The sequence below is a fragment of the Cynocephalus volans genome, chromosome 11, assembly GCF_027409185.1.
Source record: "Cynocephalus volans isolate mCynVol1 chromosome 11, mCynVol1.pri, whole genome shotgun sequence".
NCBI classification, from domain to species: domain Eukaryota; kingdom Metazoa; phylum Chordata; class Mammalia; order Dermoptera; family Cynocephalidae; genus Cynocephalus; species Cynocephalus volans.
Genome location: NC_084470.1, coordinates 77002969 through 77025613, shown reverse-complemented (window position 1 = coordinate 77025613; position 22645 = coordinate 77002969). Strand labels below are relative to the sequence as shown.

Below are 22645 nucleotides of genomic sequence, written 5' to 3'. Positions count from 1 at the left end.
TACTGTGAATTATGAGAAGTGTCTGCGTGTATGAAGCCTTGCAAAAGAGAACAGCTTTCTTCTTGCTGGATTTTCATTTAGGGTCAATGCTTTCAAAAGAGTATTCCAGGGAACACTAATCTCATAATAAAGTCCACATGTTGAGAGAATTTGAGGCAGTAATAATGTTTGCAGCATTTTTCAATGAAATTAGTTCATCTCATTCTAGAAATGTTAGGAAATTTTATGTAAACATCTAGATTTCTGGTTCTCTTGAATAAATGAAGATATGCCAATACAGTGATTATATCTCATGTAAAAATAATTTCTTATAGCTCTGTTAGCCAAGTGACCGCCCAACATGCCTGGATTCTGCAGGCTTTTTACTCTTTCTTGAGATACACAGTATCTTTTGGTGTATTAAAGGCTCTGACAATTCTTTCCGTAAATATTTATATTTTATTTTGTTTAAATTGTTTTTTGCAAATATATTTGATTATAGAAGTTATTCTTCTCCACATTTTGGGATGTACTGTTCTAGATTGTTTTTGGAGTTTATGATTTCAGTTTTTACTGAAAAGTTTACAGATGAAAGGCAATTTCTGATATATGATGGTACATGGATCTAGGTGATAGATTCAAGACATTCTGATTTACTGGTATGAATTTTATGTTTCCTTCTAGCAAATACTTGTGAAAGTGTTTGGAAAGTCTAGATTTTGCAATCAGGATTCTATTCCGTCTCTGGATACTTTTGCAAGCCTTCAAGATGCAGACTGTATCTGCTTAGAGTGTTTTCAGAATCAATCAGACCGCAGGTTATACTGGTAGTGATAAAAGAGCCTCTGGATTTTACTTGAGGTTTACCATTTAAGAACTCCAGACTATGGGACACAATGTGCTGCTGATCTGATAAGAGGCCCTAACAACATGCATTCCAGAGAATAGGTTTTGGAGACAAAACAGATACATTTGTAAGATAATAGAATAAATGATAGGAATATAAAGTACTATTACACTGTCCCCAGGAAAACTAGAACTTAAGTAGATGTGTCCTTCATAAAGTACTATTACACTGTCCCCAGGAAAACTAGAACTTAAGTAGATATGTCCTTCTTACTAGCAGCAACTGAGTAACTTTCAAAAATACAAGATGGACACATTTCTTTTTTGGAGGGTGAGAGCCAGATGTATCATCCCAGTGAACACTGCAGAAGCCCAATAATGGGATCGGACATTTCATCTTGGTGACTGAGGACACTGCAGTTATAGTACCAAATTTCTGGTTTTCAAAATATCAGGGTAGAAGAAAGTAGCCACGATGAAAGCTGACTGTGAGTCTCCTAGCAATGTTCTCTGGATTTGGTTAAAGCTGACTTAGTAAAAATAAAAGGCAAATAAAGAGGACAAGTACGTTTAGAAAGAAGTTATATACCACTTTAATAGGGCTGTCCAACATTTGGTCACACAGATCATTCTGAAACCTAATTGCTTTCATAGCCTTCTTATCTCACCAGAAGAGATCTGAATACTTTGGGAAAAAGCAAATCAAACATAGAAAGAGGTGCCATGATAAGACTTGTTGCTACAGCACTATGTAGTTAATGATGCCAGACTTTGGATTTCATCAGAGGACATTTCTTCAGTCTAGGAAAGCTATACAAAGCCTTAAGACACTGTATTTACAGGACTTATTAATACAGGGATCCGTATCCTATCATAACTCGGCCAGAGTCTTAACAGAATGGTGGAACAGCTCCCTCAAGAATCCTCATTTTCTTATCTGTGGAAAAGCTAGTAGTTCTAAAAATATTTTCCTGGAAGAGGTTAGAACGGTTATCATATATCAATTTAATATAAAGCATGGTTATGTAAGCCAAGCTTGCATGCTAGTATTGCACAAGGTAGAAAGCAATAAAACAGGACGATGTGCTTCCTTGGGCCATCTGGTAAAAATGGAAGGAAGCTCTTGATTCAGTATCATTATGATGCCTCAAATTCCAGGAGTCCACCTGTAGCTGGCCTTCCAGTGTCAGTGCCATCTTGAAATCTCAAAAAGGTACACATCTTCCACGCCAATAGAAATAGAAATGAGAAAAAAGAAAACAGACAAAACATCCAAAACTCAAAGGGGTACACCAGCCATCTCAAACTGTGGTACTGTTCATTTCTTGAAGAGAATATATAATATTTCAAAATATTATATATATACATATATTTCAAATGGTACAAAGTAACTATAGATCCAAATTAGAAGACAGTTGATCGTTCTTCATGATCCCAAAAAATTTCACTGAGAAAACCCTTCTTTTAAGCCCACTTTCCAAGGTGTTGCCAAAAATTCTGAGTCTTCTCACTGTAGGATATTTCATTACACACAGTAAATGCACTGTGATTATCTGGTAACCAGTCAAAGTGCAAATAAGAAATCCATTTGGCTTGTAAATGTGTAAGATGTTTTAAATTCTCAAAATGTATTTTCCACAGGGTTGGTTTTCCTTTATTACCACAAATACTTCTGTTAGGTTCTTGGGTGAATCTGAAACCAAAGAAAAAAGACATTTTAGGGAGAAAAGTACAAAATGAAGGCACAATGAAATGTGATTACACAGAAAATGAGGACACCTGGTGTTTTTAGAATGTTAAAAAATTTTGCTTTCCTAAAAACTTTTAGGAATTTTTAGGTATTTTTAGGTAATCTGAAGTCAAAAATGTTAAAGTTTAGAGTAGTAGTTCTCAAATGGTGATCAAAGCATATTGACAAGTCACTATATTTTCATCAATACATTAAATTAATTTTTGTCACAACTAAGGAGGAAGATTCTTGGGGCAATGTCTATCTGGGACTGGCTTCATGGGTGTGTGACCCCTGCAGTTGCACAGGGCTCTGTCCTGAAAAGGGCCCCATGCTTGGTTTAATGCCCTGCTGTTGCCATCTTAAAATTATTAATAAGTTTTGAACAAGGGCCCTGTTTTTTTTTTTTTTTTTTTGCATTGGGCCCTATAAATTATGTAACCAGTCCTGTGTCTATCTGATGAGCATTTGAGTTGAGATGGTCTTTCCATGGCCTTGTCCAATTGGCCTGTTGGAAGAGGTAGGAGTTGGCATAAGGTGAAGTCATTGTCAAAGTTGGACCACATCTGTGAAGGAACACTGGATACTTTGACAAGATGAAGAACTGTTCCATTCAGTGGCACAGTGTTCAAGCGTGATCAAGAGCACACTCCTATAACTGTAGATGACATTTAATCTATTTGAATACTGTCTCCAAACCTCAAACATTCAAAAGGACACATGTACAGAGAACCACTGGTTGAGAGTATAAAGGACATTGTAATAAAATTAAAGCCTCTACACTAGAGTTCCAAGAAATAAGGCATTTCTCTTTATCATCTCTTAATTCTTTATAGTTTTAGAAACTGAGTGTTCTGAGTCTGGGGATGGAAGTCCATTTACAGCTTTAGGGGGCAGGCAAAAACAATACATTTTGCACTGAAGGTTGGTTGGGCCAGGGTAGAATGAATGAGAAATCTCCACACATTTATTTTGCTATCCTCTCCTTCTAAATAATAGGGCCTTCTCAACCTTGATTTCTTACATTCGAATGGCCTTCATCACCTTTTGTTTGCACTGTCTTTTTTACCAAAAGGATGGAGAATGTGACATTTACAAAACTGAACTGAAATTGCCTTTCTTTTATCTGTTTCCCTCAGCCAACCCTAGACCATGTCCTCTAAGGAAGAACAGGTGCTCTGTTATGTCCTCCATCATGTCCTCAAGACTTTAACCCACTAAATGTAGATAGTAGAGACTTAAATATATTTATTAGCTAAAGAAATGAATGTATTCACTTGAATTTGGGGCAATTGTGATAGTAGTATGGTTTTTTCTTCCTTCCTGCAATTCCCTCAATATTTTCTGTCTTTTAATGTCTCTTCCTCATTTTCTAATTTTTTATCTTTATGGACAGTATTGTTTTTTTTAGAAATCTCTCTCTTTCTCTTTCTCTCTTTTAAAAGATTTTTTTATGCAAAATGGACTAGAGGTTAGAACTGTAAAGTCATAGGCACTCAGAACATTTCAGATCCGGTGGAATATTGAGTGAAAAAGAAACTGGAATATGTCAAAGTTGGTACTTTGCCCCTTCAGTAATATAAAAAACATCAGTTAATTGAAATGAGTGGAGAGATGCAAAATCAGAGTCACCACCAGGAGGAACACAGGAGAGTGTGGACAAATGATTGTGGCGGATTTGTATTGGGCCAGTCACATGAAACACTGATTTGACAAGATGGCTGTCATGGTTAGTTATGCAGTCTGAGGTCTGGTGGCTCCACCTTTTAGGCAATGGAACTTGACTTTACGTTGCGTACTGTTGATTTACTCACTACTCTGAGAGACATTCACGTGTTGAATTGCAAATCCAAAGTTGTTTGGTATTTCCCAAGGTATTACAACAGATTATGTTCTGCTGTATTAATCTGCTAATTTTTCAAATGACTTTGTTTTTCTCCTCACTTTGTTCCTTTCCTATTGCTGTCCCCACATAACTGTTCAATTTTTAGCTGGAATTGATATAGTATTGTCAAATAACTTATTATCTCTAAGGGGACATCTGTCTTTCTAATGTATATGCATTGTTCCTGCATATACAAGGTATAGATATGTTCTTGGATACCTGGAAAATAGCTTCCCCAACTTTCAAACTTATGTATTTAATATGTTACGGAAAAAAAAAAATTGATAGGTTTCTAAAACCATAGGAAAAAATCTCTAGTCAGTATTTAGGTTAGGTTATTTAATGAAATAATCCAAGTAATGATCAAACAGGGATGGCGTTAAAATTTGGCCATGAAACTTCACCCAGCTGTATGAAGCTTCTGCCCAGGAGGATATGTGCTACCAGCTTTATTCTACTCCAGGACTGGTCTTGGGAAACCTCTCAAGGATGATTCCTTCCTTTCCACAGGGTGGCATCAGGAGTCTTCCTCTCTTCCTTAGATTTACTTTTGATCTCCTGAAAGGAAAGCCTTTGCTTAATTCCATTTATGTTTTCTCCTTCCTTCTGGAGGTTATACTGTTATCGAGCTCCAGCCTCTCCAAGGTTTTCCTTTAGACTGTGTGGCCTGTTTCCCAGGCTTGTTCACCTTCTGGGGTGTAGGTCATTTAGATCAGACACTAAATTTTTGCTCTTCACCCTCCTTAAAAAAATGCCAAAGCATTTTAAATTAGATCATGCTTTGAACCATCTTTTACTTATCTACATTTGAAAGACTTCTGAGAATTTTGTCTTAGGATGATTCTTTTGGAAATAACCTATAAAGTAGAAAGGTTTGTGAAAAATCTTTTACAGGGAAAGATAATGAAGTTCCAGGAAGTTTTCTTTCAATTATCTTTACATCAGAGTTACTTTTTTAACAATAGTATGAAGGAAACTCTCAGTTGCCATTAATAATCTGGGTGTGTTTCTTTGGCTTTTTTCTCTTCTGAGAGCACTCTCTTGAATCAACTTTACACATGAGAACAAAAGTGGTGGCTTTCTTTACCTTTCTTACCTCTTTGATAAGAAGAGAACAATGAAAACATAACTCATAATAATTAAAGTACATCTGTGAATTATAGATGGTCCCTGTCTTACGATTTTTTGACTTTATGATGGTATGAAAGCCATACACATTCAACAGAAACTGTACTTCAAGTATCCACAAAACCATTCTACCATTCTGTTTCTCATGTTCAGTACAGTATTCAATAAATTACATGAGACATTCAACCCTTTATTATGAAACAGGCTTCGTGTTAGGTGATTTTGCCCAACTGTTACTAACATAAGTGTTCTGAGCAGGTTTAAGGTAGGCTAGGCTAAGCTATGATGTTCGGTATGTTAGGTGTATTCAATTCACTTTTGACTTACGGTATTTTTAACTTCCGATAGGCTTATCAGGATGTAACCCTACCATAAGTAGAGCATCTGTAAGCCACTGAAAAGTAAAATGTCTAGAGTCAATATTGGAAGTGTGTTGGGATAATTGTGCTCTGAGAAAAAAAAATACATAGGGCATACAAGAAAAATGAGTGCGAAATCTCTTTTCAGAGCATGTGATCTAAGGACTGGTGTTAACATGCACTTACACAGAATGGGTGGCTCCTATATGAAACATCTGGACTTAATTGGTACCTTTTGTGTTTAAAAGGGCTTATTTTATCATGAACATTTTTAGGAAAGTGGTGGTGGGGGGGGGAATGTACATCAGTAGTAGTGTTTGAGTCATCTCAAAATTGAAAAAGTATACTTTGTCCAGTGCCCCTTTTTTCCTTCTCTAAAGACAGACTTGAGAATTCTCAGGTGACTGAGGCACAGCTCATATGGTTGGAGAGCAGTCCCCTATTTCCTTGCTTGAAATGGATGCACATGTCAGAACAGGTGTATCCCCTATTTTCAAATCTATTGCAATAGTGATTTATTTCTTTGTACACTCAACTGTCTGGGTTGAACTCAGCCCACCCAGGGCGGTAGCAAAGAGTATTCTCCAGGCTCTGTTACTTGGACAGATTCTGCATAATACTCCTGTAATGCTGGAAAATGTCTAGGGTGCATTTATAACATGCCTGATTATTTTAAAATATATTGTACAGAGGCCAAATAAAAGAAAGTTACATAGGCCACAAAAAAGAATCATTAATTTTTTTTTTGTTTTCGTTTCAGTTTTTGAGTTTATATTCTATGTTTAAAGGAGTCTCCTAGTTGGTACTTGTGGAATTTCACATATTTAAATCTCAAAGTAATTTGGCTTGCACTATGTTTCTTTACTGAGATTTGGGTCTGGACACATCATGAGAGCAGGACTTACCTTCAAGAAAATGTAATTAGTTATTATTTAGAACAGGGAATAGAGATTTGGCAGAAAATATACAAGCAACATGTTTAAAACACAGGTGATTAGATTCCAATCATACTGGCCTTAATTCAAGGTAGCTTAAAACAAGCTAATATGTGAGGGCAACTTCAAATTATTTGGTAAAATCATTTTCAGGAAAAACTTAACCAAAGGGAAACTTGACATCCACCCTCCCCTAGCTGATTGAAATGGTTTCTGTAGGAACATGGCATGAACCAGACTCATTTCAGAATACTCTCCTTGTAGGAGTTTCATTGAAATGAAATACAATAATCCATGCTGAGCTACACCAGCGTATGCAGATGCTTGGTAATAAGCTAGGATGATTCAGGGATCCCTCCTGGATGCAGGCCAGCGAGATACTGCATTTACAGGTTAGAGTGATTGATATAGGCAACTAACTTTGACAAGCAAAGTGTCTCCACTTACTTTACATGTGAAAAAATGAGTGTTTTCTACATAGCACATGCAGCATTATTTTTGTTTTCTGCATTACAATGCTGCCAGAACCAATTTTATTTATTGAAAACATGATGCTGAGAAGATCAAGTTAAGACTCAGAATACAGGGGTTATAATCCAAGATGCCTTTTTAAATTTGATTCACCTTTATGGTAGACTAAAAGTTCAACTTACAGTTTTTGGATTTGTAACTGGTAGAGATCGCTTTAAGAAATACCCAGTAAATTAAAACATACACACACACACACTTAACAGGGCTTATATTTAGGTAGACACATACGTATGACCACACTTGTTAAAATATCTTGTGTTAGTGGGTAGTTGTTGTGTTAAGTGTCCCAAATGTCTCCCCATCTGCATCCCCTTTAAGATTGCTCATACTACCATTTACCTATGTGGTAAATGGCTGGCCCAGCTCGGGCCCTCCATGCTGTTCCGGCATCAAGGCACCAATTCTGATGGCTTGGATAGCCCCATCCTATAGATTGTTAGATATTTTGAGGATCACTCCTGATTTAACCAGAGAAATTACAGGATGATTATTTATTTCACAGAAACTTTTTCACTTCTCTAAAAGACCATCAAAGAATTCCTCTAAAGACCCTTTAGAAAATGTCTGTACTTAAATGCAGACCTTTTCAGCAAAACTTCTGGATGAATTAAGCAAGACCCTTATTTGATTAGCATTCTGAGCACTATAAATGTTGGATGAATTATCTAAATAATTACCTTACTGCTCTTCTTCCCCCTGGCTGTGGTAACCTAGATTTATTTATGAGTCAGAAACAGAAACACTAAACTGCTCAGTATGGAAAACTCAAGTTTCCTCCCTAACTTCTTATTCACAGATGGACAAATATCTGCATAGTTAAGAATGTTTTTTTTTTTTTTTTGTCAGGGAAAAGTCTTCCTCTTCTGTTCAAAGCTTCTTTGGACACTGTTTGTACAACACAATGGCAAATAGTACAGTTTGTCACATCTAAAAGATATTTGAAATAAGTGAACTTACTCTTGTGGTCTTAATTTTGTTGCCCGTAGCACACATCCATCCAGAATTATCAGGGAGTGTCTTACATTCTTCCCCTTCTAGGCAAGGCTCCATCTCACACCACCATTTCCCAATGACTATGGAGGCTGTGTAGAAACAAGAAATAATTGTGTTTGCAATTCATCCAAACCAGCTGGGTACGGACACTGTCTCTCTCTGCAGATTTTAATACTCTTTGAAGCATGCTAGGTTCTCTTTAATCTTCCACGACTGGCTGAGAAAATTCTATTAAGAAAAATATATTTTAAATTTTATAAATCTCATAATGCAAATGTAAGTATGTTGTCTGGCTTCATCAAGCAGCATCTTGTCCAAAATCTCCTTGTCTTATGAAGACATGAAATGGAAAGACATACTTTTTCCGTCTTGAGGAATTTTGTGTTGTCAGTTTTTGTAGATCATGGACCTTACACTATTTCTTTTCATTCAGTGAAGGGAACAAAAGAGCTAAATACTCTTCAGAATAACAGAGGCATTCTTTTCAGAAAGGCCAGTTTATCCACCCAGAATTATGGTTTATCCCCTAGCTTAGGGCCTTGGAGAATTTCAAAGGCCTAGCAAAAGAAAAAAACAAATTCACTGAAAGCACAAAAGAAAAGTTGCAAAAAACATCATGAACAATAATAAATGAAATCTTTCTTTACAGTCAAAAGTATAGTTGATATTTTTGTGGTTTCCTTTTAATATGTTGGATATGATGTGGCTGGAACTATCACGAGTTGAGCCTCTGATAAACCAGCCCTACTTTTCAGGGTGCTATTAAAGATGACCACAATAGGAACCTGGCAATGAATTTAGTATATGTATTTATAACACACTTTTTTTGATAATGAGATTTTATAAAACCAGTGACTAGATTTTCTCAACACAGATCAAGAAGCTCCACACCTTCCCCAATGCCCTGAGTGAAAAATTATTTCTGTGCAAGCATTTGTCATTTCTAATAATTAGTATCTCGTTAGTATCTAATAATTAGTATCTAATAATTAGGTGGCTCGTCGCAAAGCCACCTGGGTTTTTTCCATTCAAAATCCTCAAAACGTCAGCCAGTGTTTGTTTTGTGATACTTGCTGGGTTGGCTGCTTTTTCCATTGGACCAGGACACCAGTGCTTTAGATACCCACCTCTCAATCCCTCACATCCTGAAGATGAGTCTCCACCATGATGTTTAAGTCTCACAACAACAAAGAAACCAAATGACATCTGTATCGTCACAGAGGATTACAGTTAAAATGGGATGGAGTAAACCCTGCGGTGAAGCAAGGGCACATTAAAATTCTCTATTCATCCAGCATTCAATGGAGGGATTAGATTGCTAACTTAAAAGCAGAATGGCTTAAACATCCAGACACTTATCTTCGCTTAGGCTTTAGAATTCAGTGTTCCTCCTCCTTCACCTTGAGTAAAATTGCTACGTAGTATTATATATGCAAAGTCATGTCTAGTTTATCATAGTGTCAATTTAAGAAAATGTTTAAGGATAATTTTGCTATATTTGACTTTTTGCCTTGTATGTGGACCAGATCAGAGTAGGTAAAACGTACCTCCATTGTGTGGAGTATGCTAACATTTATAAAGCAAATGTATTTCACAGGGCCTAGTTTCCAAAGCCCTGTAGTTTCAGGTTTAACCTAACCTTTCAAAATTACATATAGAAATGTTAACCTTGCAAAAGACAGGAAACTTTCCCCAGGCTAAAGTCTCTGTTGTGTATATAGAATTGTAACACAGCAAAGTTGCTGGCTCTCAAGGACAGATGCCCTTGAGAGCAGGTTAACCTACTGATTAATATGTTAAGAAAGATGGTTTATTGTTATGTAAAAATACTGAGGAAACTGCTGTAGGAAAACACAGTATTTGCTAAGAATAAGCTTTTGTTGGTGGATCAACTTAACCTTTTGCAAATTGCATTATAGAATGTCACTTTGTTATTTCACTGATGTTACCAGCTTCTATTATTAAACTATACTTAGCCATAACCCAACCTATGTTCCTTTTCTGTAACTTTCTGGCCTGGAGAATAAATACTGAGACAGAACCCCAGCTAAGTGTTAATTTCCCAAAGGTGGAATGTCTCTCTCTTGAGGGTTCAGGGAAGTTAACCCCTTTGGGGTGTCTCACTGCTCAGAGGAAATGGGCTTTGAGTAATCCTTTGTGTCTCCGTCACCCAGGGGAGAGAGGTGGCAAATCCATGTGAGGACAAAGAGAGTGCAACACCATTGGGTATGGAAGCAAGTATAGGAGGTAAAATCTTTTAAATGGTTTTCTCCATATGTGAGATAAAATATTTTGGTAAAATATTGAGTAATATCAGAAGACACAAATCCTCCACAGGTACAACATGATTATGAGAACTTTTAATTTTTTTTTTTCTTTTTAATAAGCAGGGTTCTGTATCTGGGCATGGAGTAGAGGAAGATTCTTGTCATAAAGGATTTATGTGAATGAATAGGTGACAATATTAAATAAGAGAAGCATGTATTTTGGCAGCAAGAAAAATATATGGAGTGTTGAAAGGGAACAAAAATAAATTGTAAAACTTCTGGTAATATATGAGAAAAATCAGAGTTTAGCAGTGTATATTGAAAAACCTGTATTCTGAAGCTCCCTTTCGGCTAGCACTTAACCAGAAACAATTTAGGCACATTTACTACTATTTCCATGGCTTATCCTCTTAAAGCCCACCTAGTACTTTAATATTGCTGCCCTGAATCTAAACCATCAAGAATGGAAACCCTCTGCTCGTAGCTCTGAGGGGAAAGAGGCTTTCCCAACAGTCCTTCAGTGTAGCATTTTGTCACTCTTTTTTCACAGAGGCATGGGAAGAATGTAGCACTGCCAGTGGGGTCAGCTTTTCTGGTTTTTTGCCTCCTAAAGAGCCCTGTTCCTCCTCCTTCATGTTGCTCTCTGCCCTCTTGGAGCTAACTTACTTGTTGCAAGCTAACAAAGCTGTTCCCCTTTCTCTTAAGCATTAATATCTCATAAATGAAAACGTAGATAATAGGAAAAAATATATCTGCAAACCCACGTAACACCTTTAATTCAAGGCTGTGAAGATCCACTGGCTCATAGGCTTTCTAAGAACAAAAATGTCCCAGATCTGCTTACAATATCTAAAAATTCATATTACACCTGCCTCCCCTAAATAGAGTTTGAAGGTTTGGCACTACCCTCCAGCTTTTTAGAACCTAGTTCATTCTTCTAGTGTTGCTTTTCTAAAGATGCTACTAGGCTGATTTTGTTTCTGATTTACACCTTACATGGCCTCTAAATATCTATCACTTCATGTCCTGTGTCTCTAATCCTAATTTTCTCATGAACCCATATTTCCTGCAATATATTTTATAAAATTCAAAAAGAGGGAATTTCAAAATCGCCTCCTTTCTCCCTAGTTGGATACTACCGAAAACCTTCAGAATGCTCCATTAGATTTCATAAAGTAAACTAATATCAATGCTATTGAACTTTAAAAAGTTTTTCTAATGGTGGTACTTATAAAAATATAAATAATTCTTAAATATCTTGAATTATGATAGTCAATGAAATAATAAAAATAACTTTAGGTACTTTAAATGTATTATCTCAATCTTTACAGTAGCACTATATGGTAGGTTTTGTTATAAATTCACTTTATAAATGAGGAAACTGAAGCCTTGAAAGGTTAAATAACTTTCCCAAGCTTACACTGGTAGAAAATGCGAGAATTAACACTCAAATCTTGGTCTGCTTAACCACGAAATCCATGATTTTTATCAGTATAGTGCTAACTCATCCTAGTTTTGTGTTTAGTATTCACAGACTTCAAATAAATTGACAGCTTAGTGAATAAATTCTTTCGCTGTGTTACTACTGAAAATAAACTTCGTGTCAAACACAAACACTTGTAGAAAACAAAAACATTTCATTTCTTGTAAAATTGAGTTAACTTAAAAAATTAATTTGGGCAAGAGCCAGTTTATCACACTTCTTGTTTCCTGGTCAGAGATACACATTGCTAGATTTCATTAGTTATAGCATTTTAGTAGAAATTCTCAGAAGTGAACAATTTTTGAAGCTTTGAGAAACTTGTAAGGTAGATACGTAACTGCTACAAGGACTTTTTATCCCCTAGAACAACTAAGTTAATTAAATATCAGCTGCAAAAACCAACTTTCTCTTATCTGTAGTGATTATGAAAGAGACCCTTTAAGGTCCCTTTTAACCCTAGAGTTTTGGGATTTGCACCATGAATGTGACATATTGAGGAAAATATCTGATCTTCAACTCTTTCAAGAATGTTCATCTTCCCTTGAGAGATTCTTAAAATCACTAAAGCCACTTTAATCATGAGTCTTGATTTCTCCCTTATACTAGGTCATATTGCTGTAAAGCAAAAGAGACTATGAAAGGAGACTCAATCCATCTGTCAGTATAAATCCTAAATAGAAATATATATTTTTCTGTTATTGCTGTTATTCACTTATGAGGCATTTTCCAGTGGAAACATTGCGAGATATTAATAAGCAATGGGCTTAATAAATACAGCAAATAAACCTATGGACTAAGCACTGTAGTCCCTTTTTATCATTTCAATAGTTATTATTCGACTCTCAATTCAGCAAGTGTTTATCAAAGCACTATCTGATTTACCGAGAGAGATAAAATACGGAACATCACAGTGCTGTCGTCAAAGCTTACTGTTTAGCTCAGGGGTTCTCAACAGGGGCGCTATTGGCATGAATTACAGTAAGGAGGCATAAATGAGCAAAGGGCTCCTCCAGTAGTAAATGTTATTAGGCTGAAAGAGCAGGCTCACATTGGGGAGCAGGAAGAGAACACCTTAATTAGACCATGGAAGTTCTGAAACACAAGGAGCTAAGGCGTTTTTTTCTGAAGGGAATGGTGAGTCACTGAAGATTCTCCAATCTAGATTCTATGAGCAAAAGGAAGACTTGATTAAAGGGGTGGATGAATTTGGCAGTTTTGTGCAAGATGGAAGAAGGAAGCAAGTGGCAGAAATGCCAGTTAAATGACACTGCATTCAAAGAGAGGAGGGATAAGGTCACGATTTTGGATGCCTGCATTAGAACTGCAAAGAAGAGCAAAGCTGAAAACAATGTTAGGAACAACCGAGGAAACACTGAAGCTTGTAACTCAACCATCTTAAGCTGTAACCCTACCTGCATTGGACTCCTGTGCCTGCCTGTTCGTAGTAGGAAGTGAACTCCTTAAATGCAGGGATCATACTGCACTCAACTTTGAATCGCACAGAGTATCTCAAGACAGGTTTCCAATTTATGAATTAAAAAAAAAAGAGAAAGAAAAAATAGTGCCTATATCAAAGAGTTGTGAGGATTACATGAGAAGATGCATTCAGAGAACTTAGCAGAGAATCTGGCATTCAGTAAATGTTCAATACATATTAGCTGTCATAATCTTCATTGGTATCATCATTTTTATTACTCTAAAGCATAAAATCACTCCAAATAGAAAAGGCCGTTCTTTACAAAGTTAGAGAATAAAACATTGAAACACTGTTCTTTGATATTATGCCGAACTCTCAGCTTGCTTCTATGACTTATGAGAGTTTGAGCATGAATTAAGTGGTTGAACATATGATTGCATTCATGTTCCCAGAAGTAGGTTATAAGTATGTCAATCAAGACAAATTTCTAGTCTCACTTTTGTGCAACCTGTCATGCTATTCAAAGTGATGGCTAGAACTCCACTGCAGGGATGGGACAGCTCTCCAGCCTCCCATTTTGCACAGGCTGTTGGAACAGCTGTTACAATGCTTTTCTTCAAAAGATTTGCAGTGACTCCCTGTGTGTTATTGTCTTTACCAAAACAAACAGAAAATTAAAGGCATTGAACACCTTTCTCTGCAGTCATTGCAAACTTCCTCTTTCCTATGAGAGCACATTTAAGGAGAGGATTCAATTTGGTGATGTGATGTATTGGTTAAGACTCTAAGCTCTTGGGTATGTGATAGAAGACCTGAGCTTGAATCCTAACTCGACCACTTACTAGTAGTATGGCTCCAGAAATTTGTTTAGTTCAAGAGTCAGTTTCCCTATTTAGAAATGGAGTTAATAAAAATCATAACTGGTTATTGTGAATTTAGGGTGAGATAAAGCACTCAGTCTAATGTCTAGTATACTTTATACTCAACACCTGCCAGTTATTCTATTATTTATCCATGAGTCTATTATTCAGCTATGTATGCCTCCATCCAATTATCCTCATACAGAGTGCATGCCTTATCTTTAATGGAAGTTTATACTAATTCTGAGATGTATATACTTATTTTTTGCAGATCAGATTGAATTTCTTTATAGGATCTACAATATATTTCAAAGATATACATGGAATTAATAGTTGATGATGAGGTTGACTAGCACTGTATTTCTTCTACAAATTCTAGTGCTTTTCAAACTGTGGCAATTTTATCTTGGTGAGGATCTAGGTGAGGGTGTAGATTGTGAAATGGGCTGGCTTTAAAGCCACAAGTTAAGTATGGTACAATTTCCTTTAGCGGTAGTTTTCCTTAAAGGTAGTTGGAGACAAAAGTTATCTTATATTCATTCAAAAGCTATTCATTAATTGCTGTGCTGGACATAAAATGAAGAGATACTGTCCCCATGCTAAAGTGGCATACAGTCCCTTGTGGGAACTATACACTGAATGTAAAGACCAGATAATATATGTTGACAAATTGCAGTGCATAGAAAGATACAATGTGCTATAAGGAAAAATAATAAGAGAATCTAACTTACATTGTCAGGTGGGGGCAGTAAGAGGAAACACTAAGTAATTAACAAAGTTGTTTTTGTATTAAAACAAACATATGTATGTGTGTATATATATATATATATAGAGAGAGAGAGAGAGAGGTAAAAGGCTAACTTCCCATGAATTTTAAGGTAAAATACAAAACAGCAAGAAACCTTTTACTTGTCATGGGCTGTTCCAAGGTGTCTTATCAGAATGCAAGGATACAGCTCCTACTTTGAAAAAAGCTGTCTGTTCTAGAGACAGAATTTTTAGAGATTTTTACCAAATCAGGAGAGCTCTCCAAATTTCTGCCAACAATAATACTTTTTTCTCGAGCTAGATACTAGGGCTGGAGTCCTTGGCTTATTCTGCACTTTCAATATGTGATAACTCTATTCTTGAATCTACTTATAAACCAGAAACTGGATATTGGTCTTGCTTCAATAAATAGATGGTTTTATTGTGGAATTAAATTCAACTATACATGTTTTTGTATTTGTGTAGGTACATAATTTTTAATAAATGGTTAAGAGGGAACACAAACTATGCACTTTAAATAAATTTCCTACTTTATATCTCTTGTATCTTCAAATTTAACATTCCACATTTAAAACACCCGAGTGATCCTGAAGTTTATAGTAGACAAAAATGTTATAATTTTGTCAAGGCACAAATGCTTTTGATTTTCTTTATTCTGCCAACCATGGAAGCCTTCACGTTTTCTTTATCTAATTCTAAAAGTAGTACACATTCTTAACATTCACAGCATACAGATAATTATTGAAAGGAAAATAAACATCACCCATGATCGTATTTGGCAGAGGCGTACGGTTTTTTTTTTTTTTTTTTTGTGACCGGCCGCACCGAGCGCACCGGCCATCCCTATATAGGATCCGAACCCGCAGCGGGAGCGCTGCAGCGCTCCCAGCGCCGCACTCTCCTGAGTGCGCCACGTTACATTTGGTATGTATTCTTACAACTGTAGAAATGGCTCCTTAGCAGAATATATTTGTATACAAGTATTTTCCCAATTTTAAAAAGTACTTTATGAGAACATTATTAAATTCTGATATAATTTTTGCTAGAACTGCTATGGATTTCCCATAATCAAATAAAGTCAGTTAAGTATCCTTTCCTCTTTTTATATGTAAAGTAATCACTTTTATAGTTATTGATGTATTAAAATATCACTTTTGGTTGATTTTACTTTACAACTGATCTGAAATATTAAATAAGGCCCAGAAAATTCCTGGCATCAAGTTCATTTGCAAAACTAGTGCTCACAATCTTGGCAGTAATGGGAAAGTTGTACACTGATCGTAAGGTCTTTTATTTTAATCTCACTCCCACTAGAGAAGATTGTTATAAATAAAATTTAAATAGAAAACACATTTCAGATGCCAGCAGTGAAAAAGACTTTGTCAGCCTAATGAAAAGGTATCAATTTTCTCTACTTTATTCAATAAATTGTGAGTCATTTTCTAAATGGATTAGATTAAAGGAAAGTTCAAACTCCCAGTGAGACTCTTTTGGCGCTGATGGAGACTTTAGACAAGGGAGAAAGAACAGGGCAGGAAAAACCACTCAGGCCACTTCAGATCTATAAAAATTGATACCAACTACGACAGAAGTGTCTCTAACCCTGAACATACCTATTGCCTTAGAAGCTAAATCCTGGGGAATTGAATGAGACACACTGTTTCCCTTATTTTATTAGGATGTCATGGGTGGCTGAGTGAATTATAACTGAGAACATGGAAATCTTGGGAGGATTGAGGTCTAGAAAAAGGCCCACAGCTCTCAATGCTTTATATGCCTGTTTCTCAGACTCTTGTGAATGTGTTAATGCACGTTTGATAAAATAAGAGAACACAATATAATACTATTGTGCTAATGCAGTCTCAGGGGGACACTGCTGCCTTCAGGTTTATTGTAATTAATTTAAGTTCAAAAAACATAACTTGACTTTCATGTGAAGATGAAATGTGTAACCTTGATCATACAGCACTCCTGGACCTAATTTGATTTGTGTGTGTGTTTGAAATGGCTAAATAGTTTGATTATTGGTTCTTTTTATAATTTGGCAAGAAATGCCCAATATGTCGCTAGAATATGCCTTTGCCCACCAACCCCTTGAGAAGTGGAAAATAGCAACTGTTCTTTTTTTCTCCTACATGGTGCCACGCAACTAGCGTGTTTATTTTTATGGAATTGTCTGGACCGTTTGGAAGAGCTTAGCTTTACTTATCAGAAAAATATTTATAGATCTTTTCCTTTATACTTAAAACTACTTAGTATAGGAAGTCTGAGCTACATAAAAGCACAACAGAGCTTTCACCTATGAGTTTTAAAGTAGATGAGGAAATGAGAGATGATATAAGGTTCTTATTTTTAAGTACTTAATTTCACTAACATCAAACACTCTATTTTAAACAACCAGAATGAGCCTTCAGAAACTGCCAACACACATGGGAAAAGAAAACTTACAATATTGGCACTTTGCAACTTATTTATTTTTTCATGTCACTGATGATACCAAGAAAGCTAAATCAAAGGAGATCTGGAATATAAATGCAGCAATGTTTCAGATGCATCTGTTTGCAAAAAGTTCAGCATCATAGTTCTACTCGCTTGGGCCACATATCCCCTACTCTTTCTGGCTGAATTTCATGGCTATACATTTAGTTAAACTGGAAGTGAGATTTAATGCATTCACAAAGTTCAACAGTAAAACATAGAATCCTAGAACAGCACTTCCCAATATGAGGGCTGAGGATCCCTGGGAGAAATGGTGTGGGGTCATGGTGGTTTGAAAACCTACTTCACTAGCAATAGTGATTTAGTAATGGTGCTCAGTCATTTCATTTTTTAAAAAAATTTTATTTGGTTTTGTCAATATACAATGTGGTTGATTATTGTGGCCTATTACCGAAACCTCCCTCCCACCTACCTCTCCCCCCCTCCCTCCTAACAACCTCATATCTATTCACTTGTCATATCAACTTCAAGGAATTGTACTTGTTGTGTCTTCTCCTCCCCCCCCCAGTTTATTTGTGTATTTATTTATTATTAGCTACCACAAATAAGTGAGAACATGTGATATTTCTCTTTCTGTGCCTGACTCGTTTCACTTAATATAATTCTCTCTAGGTCCATCCATGTTGTTGCAAATAGCAGTATTTCATTCTTTTTTTATAGCAGAGTAGTATCCCATTGTGTAGATGTACCACATTTTCCATATCCACTCATCTGATGATGGACATTTGGGCTAGTTCCAACTCTTAGCTATTGTAAATAGTGCTGTAATGAACATTCGGGAACAGGTATACCTTCGACTTGATGATTTCCATTCCTCTGGGTATATTCCCAGCAGTGGGATAGCTGGGTCATATGGTAGATCTATCTGCCATTGTTTGGGGAACCTCCATACCATTTTCCATAGAGCCTGCACCATTTTGCAGTCCCACCAACATGAGAGTTCCTTTTTCTCTGCAACCTCACCAGCATATATCATTCATAGTCTTTTGGATATCAGCCATCCTAAATGGGGTGAGATGGTATCTCAGTGTGGTTTTGGTTTGCATTTCCCCGATGCTGAGTGATGTTGAGCATTTTCTGATGTGTCTCTTGGCAATTCGTGTATCTTCCTTTGAGAAATGCCTACTTAGCTCTTTTGCCCATTTTTTAATTGGGTTGCTTGTTTTTTTGTTTTAAAGTTGTTTCAGTTCCTTGTATATTCTGGATATTAATCCTTTGTCAGATGTATATTTTGCAAATATTTTCTCCCACTCTGTTGGTTGTCTTTTAACTCTGTCAATTGTTTCTTTTGCGGTGCAGAAGCTTTTTAGTTTGAGATAATCCCATTTGTTTATTTTTCCTTTGGTTGTCCATGCTTTTGGGGTCATATTCATGAAGTCTGTGACCAGTCCTACTTCCTGAAGTGTTTCTCCTCTGTTTTCTTTAAGAAGTTTTATTGTTTCAGGGTGTATATTTAATTCTTTAATCCATTTTGAGTTGTTTTTAGTATATGGTGAGAGGTATGGGTCTAGTTTCATTTTCCTGCATATGGCTATCCCGTTATCCCAGCACCATTTGCTGAAGAGGCAGTCTCTTCCCCAGTGTATAGGCTTGGTGCCTTTGTGAAATATCAGAGGGCTGTAGATGTGTGGGTTGATTTCTGGATCTCTATTTTATTCCATTGATCAGTCTGTCTGTTTTTATGCCAGTCCCATGCTGTTTTGGTTATTATAGCTTTGTAGTGTAGTTTAAAGTCAGGTAGTGTAATGCCTCCAGCTTTATTTTTTTTTGCTCAGAATTGCTTTGGCTATGTGTGGTCTTTTGTTATTCCATATAAATGTTTGGATAGTTTTTTCCATTTCTGAGAAAAATGTCATTGGAATTTTGATGGGGATTGCATTGAACTTGTATATCACTTTGGGTAGTATGGACATTTTCACAATGTTGATTCTTCCAATCCAAGAGCATGGGATATCTTTCCATCTTCTTTGTTCTCTTTAATTTCTCTCAACAGTGATTTGCAGTTCTCATTATAGAGATTTTTCACATCGTTGGTTAACTCTGTTCCTAAGTATTTTACTTTTCTGGTGGCTATTGTAAATGCACCAGCTTTCTTGATTTCTCTTTCTGCATGTTCACTATTGGAGAACAGAAATGCTACTGATTTTTGTGTGTTGACTTTGTATCCTGCAACTTTACCAAAATCATTTATCAACTCCAAGAGTTTTTTTTGTAGAGGCTTTAGGCTGTTCAATATATAGGATCATGTCATCTGCAAATAGGGACAGTTTCACTTCATCTTTTCCAATCTGGATGCCCTTTATTTCCTTCTCTTCTCTGATTGCTCTGGCTAGTACTTCCAACACTATGTCAAATAGGAGTGGTGAGAGTGTCTAGTTCCTGTTCTATCATTCAGGATGATATTGGCAGTGGGTTTATTACATATGGCTTTAATTATGTTGAGATACTTTCCAAGTATATCTAACTTGTAGATAGTCTTTATCATGAATGAGTGTTGAATTTTATCAAATGCTTTTTCAGCATCTATAGAGATGATCATATGGTCCTTGTGTTTGATTTTATTAATATGGTATATCACACTTATTGATTTGCGTATGTTGAACCAACCTTGCATCCCTGGGATGAGTCCCACTTGATCATGGTGTATAATTTTGCATATGTGTTGCTATATTCTGTTAGCTAGTATTTTATTGAGGATTTCTGCATCTGTTTTCATCAAGGATATTGGCCTGTAGTTTTTTTTTTTAGTTGTATCTTTACCTGGTTTTGGTATCAGGGTGATGTATGCTTCATAGAATGAGTTTGGGAGAATTGCCTCTGTTTCAATCTTTTGGAATCATTTGTAGAGAATTGATGTCAATTCCTCTTTGAATGTTTGGTAGAAGTCTGCTGTGAATCCATCTGGTCCTGGGCTTTTCTTTGTTGGGAGCCTCCTGATAACAGCGTCAATCTCTTTTATTATTATTGGTCTGTCAGATTTTTTACATTGTCTTGGCTCAGTTTAGGTAATTTGTGTGTGTCTAGAAATTTATCCACTTCCTCCAGATTTTCAAATTTGTTGGCATATAGTTGTTTATAGTAGTCTCTAATGATTCCTTGTATTTCAGAGGTATCAGTTGTAATATCAACTTTTTCATTTCTAATTTTTGTTATTTGGGTCTTCTCTCTTCTGTTTTTAGTTAGCCATGCTAATGGTTTGTCAATTTTATTTATCTTTTCAAAAAACTGACTTTTTGATTCATTGATCTTTTGTATCTTTTTTTGGGTTTCAATTTCATTAAGTTCTGGCCTGATCGTAATGATTTCTTTCTGTCTGCTAACTTTGGGTTTGGATTATTCTTGTTTTTCTAGTTCTTTAAAGTGAAGTACTAGGTTGTTCACTTGCCATCTTTTCACTCTTCTGAAGTAAGCATTTAATGAGATAAATATCCCCCTTATTACTGCTTTTGCTGTATCCTATAGGTTTTGGTATGACATAGGATTGTTTTCATTAGTTTCAATAAATTTTTTGATTTCCTGTTTGATTTCTTCTTGGACCCATATGTCATTAAGTGGAATGCTGTTTAATTTCCATGTGTTTGTATAGTTTCCAGAATTTCGTTTGTTATTGATTTTTAATTTTAATCCATTGTGGTCTGAAAAAATACATGGGATAATTCCAATGTTTTTGAATTTGTTGAGACTTGATTTGTGACCTAACATGTGATCTGTCCTGGAGAATGATTCATGTGCTGATGAAAAGAATGAATATTCTGAGGTTATTGGATGGAATGTTCTGTAGATATCTGCCAAGCCCAATGGTCTAGAGTGTTGTTTACATCTTGTGTTTCTCTGCTGATTCTTTGCCAAGATGATTTGTCCAATATTGATAGTGGGGTGTTCAGGTCACCTGTTATTATGGTATTAGTATCTATTTCCTTCTTTATGTCTAATAGAGTTTGCTTTGTAAATCTGGCTGCTCCAACTTTGGGTGCAAATATATTTATGATTGTTATGTCTTCTTGATGGATCAATCCTTTTATCATTATGTAGTGGCCGTCACTATCTCTTTTTATGGTCTTTAGTTTAAAGTCTATTTTATCAGATATGAGAATAGCTACTCCAGCTCGTTTTTCATTTCTGTTTGCATGGTAAATCTTTTTCAGTCCTTTCACTCTTAGTCTATGTGAGTCTTTATAGGTCAGGTGGGTCTCCTGAAGGCAGCATATAGTTGGGTTCTCCTTTTTAATCCAGTCAGCCAGTCTGTGTCTTTTGATTGGGGAATTTAATCCTTTTACATTAAGAGTTGTTATTGAAAAGTGTTGATTTACTCCTAGCACCTTATTGATTTTTGTTTGGATGTCATAAATGTCTTGTTTCTTTCTTTCTGATTTACTGTTTGTCTTCTATATTTGTTGGTTTCTTGGGTTGTAGATACACTTTTTTTTCTCTTCATTGTTACCATTTTTATTTTACTAGTAGGTTTTGATTTTTCTTCAGTTCTTATAGCAGTGGTAATTATTTTTCAGGTACCAAACCCAGTACTCCCTTGAGAATTTCTTGTAAGGGTGGTAGTGTGGTAGTGAACTCCCACAGTTTTTGTTTGTCTGAGAAATATACTATTTGCCCTTCATTTCAGAAGGATAGCCTTGCGAGGTAGAGTATTCTTGGCTGGCAATCTCTGTCTTTTAATATTTTGAATATATCATCCCATTCCTTTCTGGATTTTAGGGTTTGTGATGTGAAGTCTGATGTTAGTCTGATTGGGGCTCCCTTTTCGGTCATTTGACACTTCTCTCTTGCAGCTTTTAAGATTCTCTCTTTGTCTTTGAGTTTTGCCAATCTGACTATAACATGTCTTGGAGAAGACTTTTTTGGGTTGAATACATTTGGGGATCTTTGAGCTTCCTGAATCTGAAGATCTGTGTCTTTTCCTATACCTGGGAAGTTTTTTGCTACTATTTTGTTGAATATGTTTTCAATGGAA

General features: G+C 36.0%; 1 protein-coding gene across 1 annotated transcript in view; it reads right to left on the bottom strand.

The window, feature by feature from the left end:
- Positions 1-2500: 2500 nt before the first annotated feature.
- The window catches only part of TAFA1 (TAFA chemokine like family member 1), a 570783-nt gene continuing 550638 nt past the window's right edge, over positions 2501-22645 (bottom strand). Inside the window, exons 3-4 of the mRNA XM_063115285.1 lie at positions 8350-8474; positions 2501-2518 (exon numbers count right to left, since the gene is read on the bottom strand). Coding sequence (XP_062971355.1) covers positions 2501-2518; positions 8350-8474 — 143 coding nt within the window. The remainder of the gene's footprint in view (positions 2519-8349; positions 8475-22645) is intronic.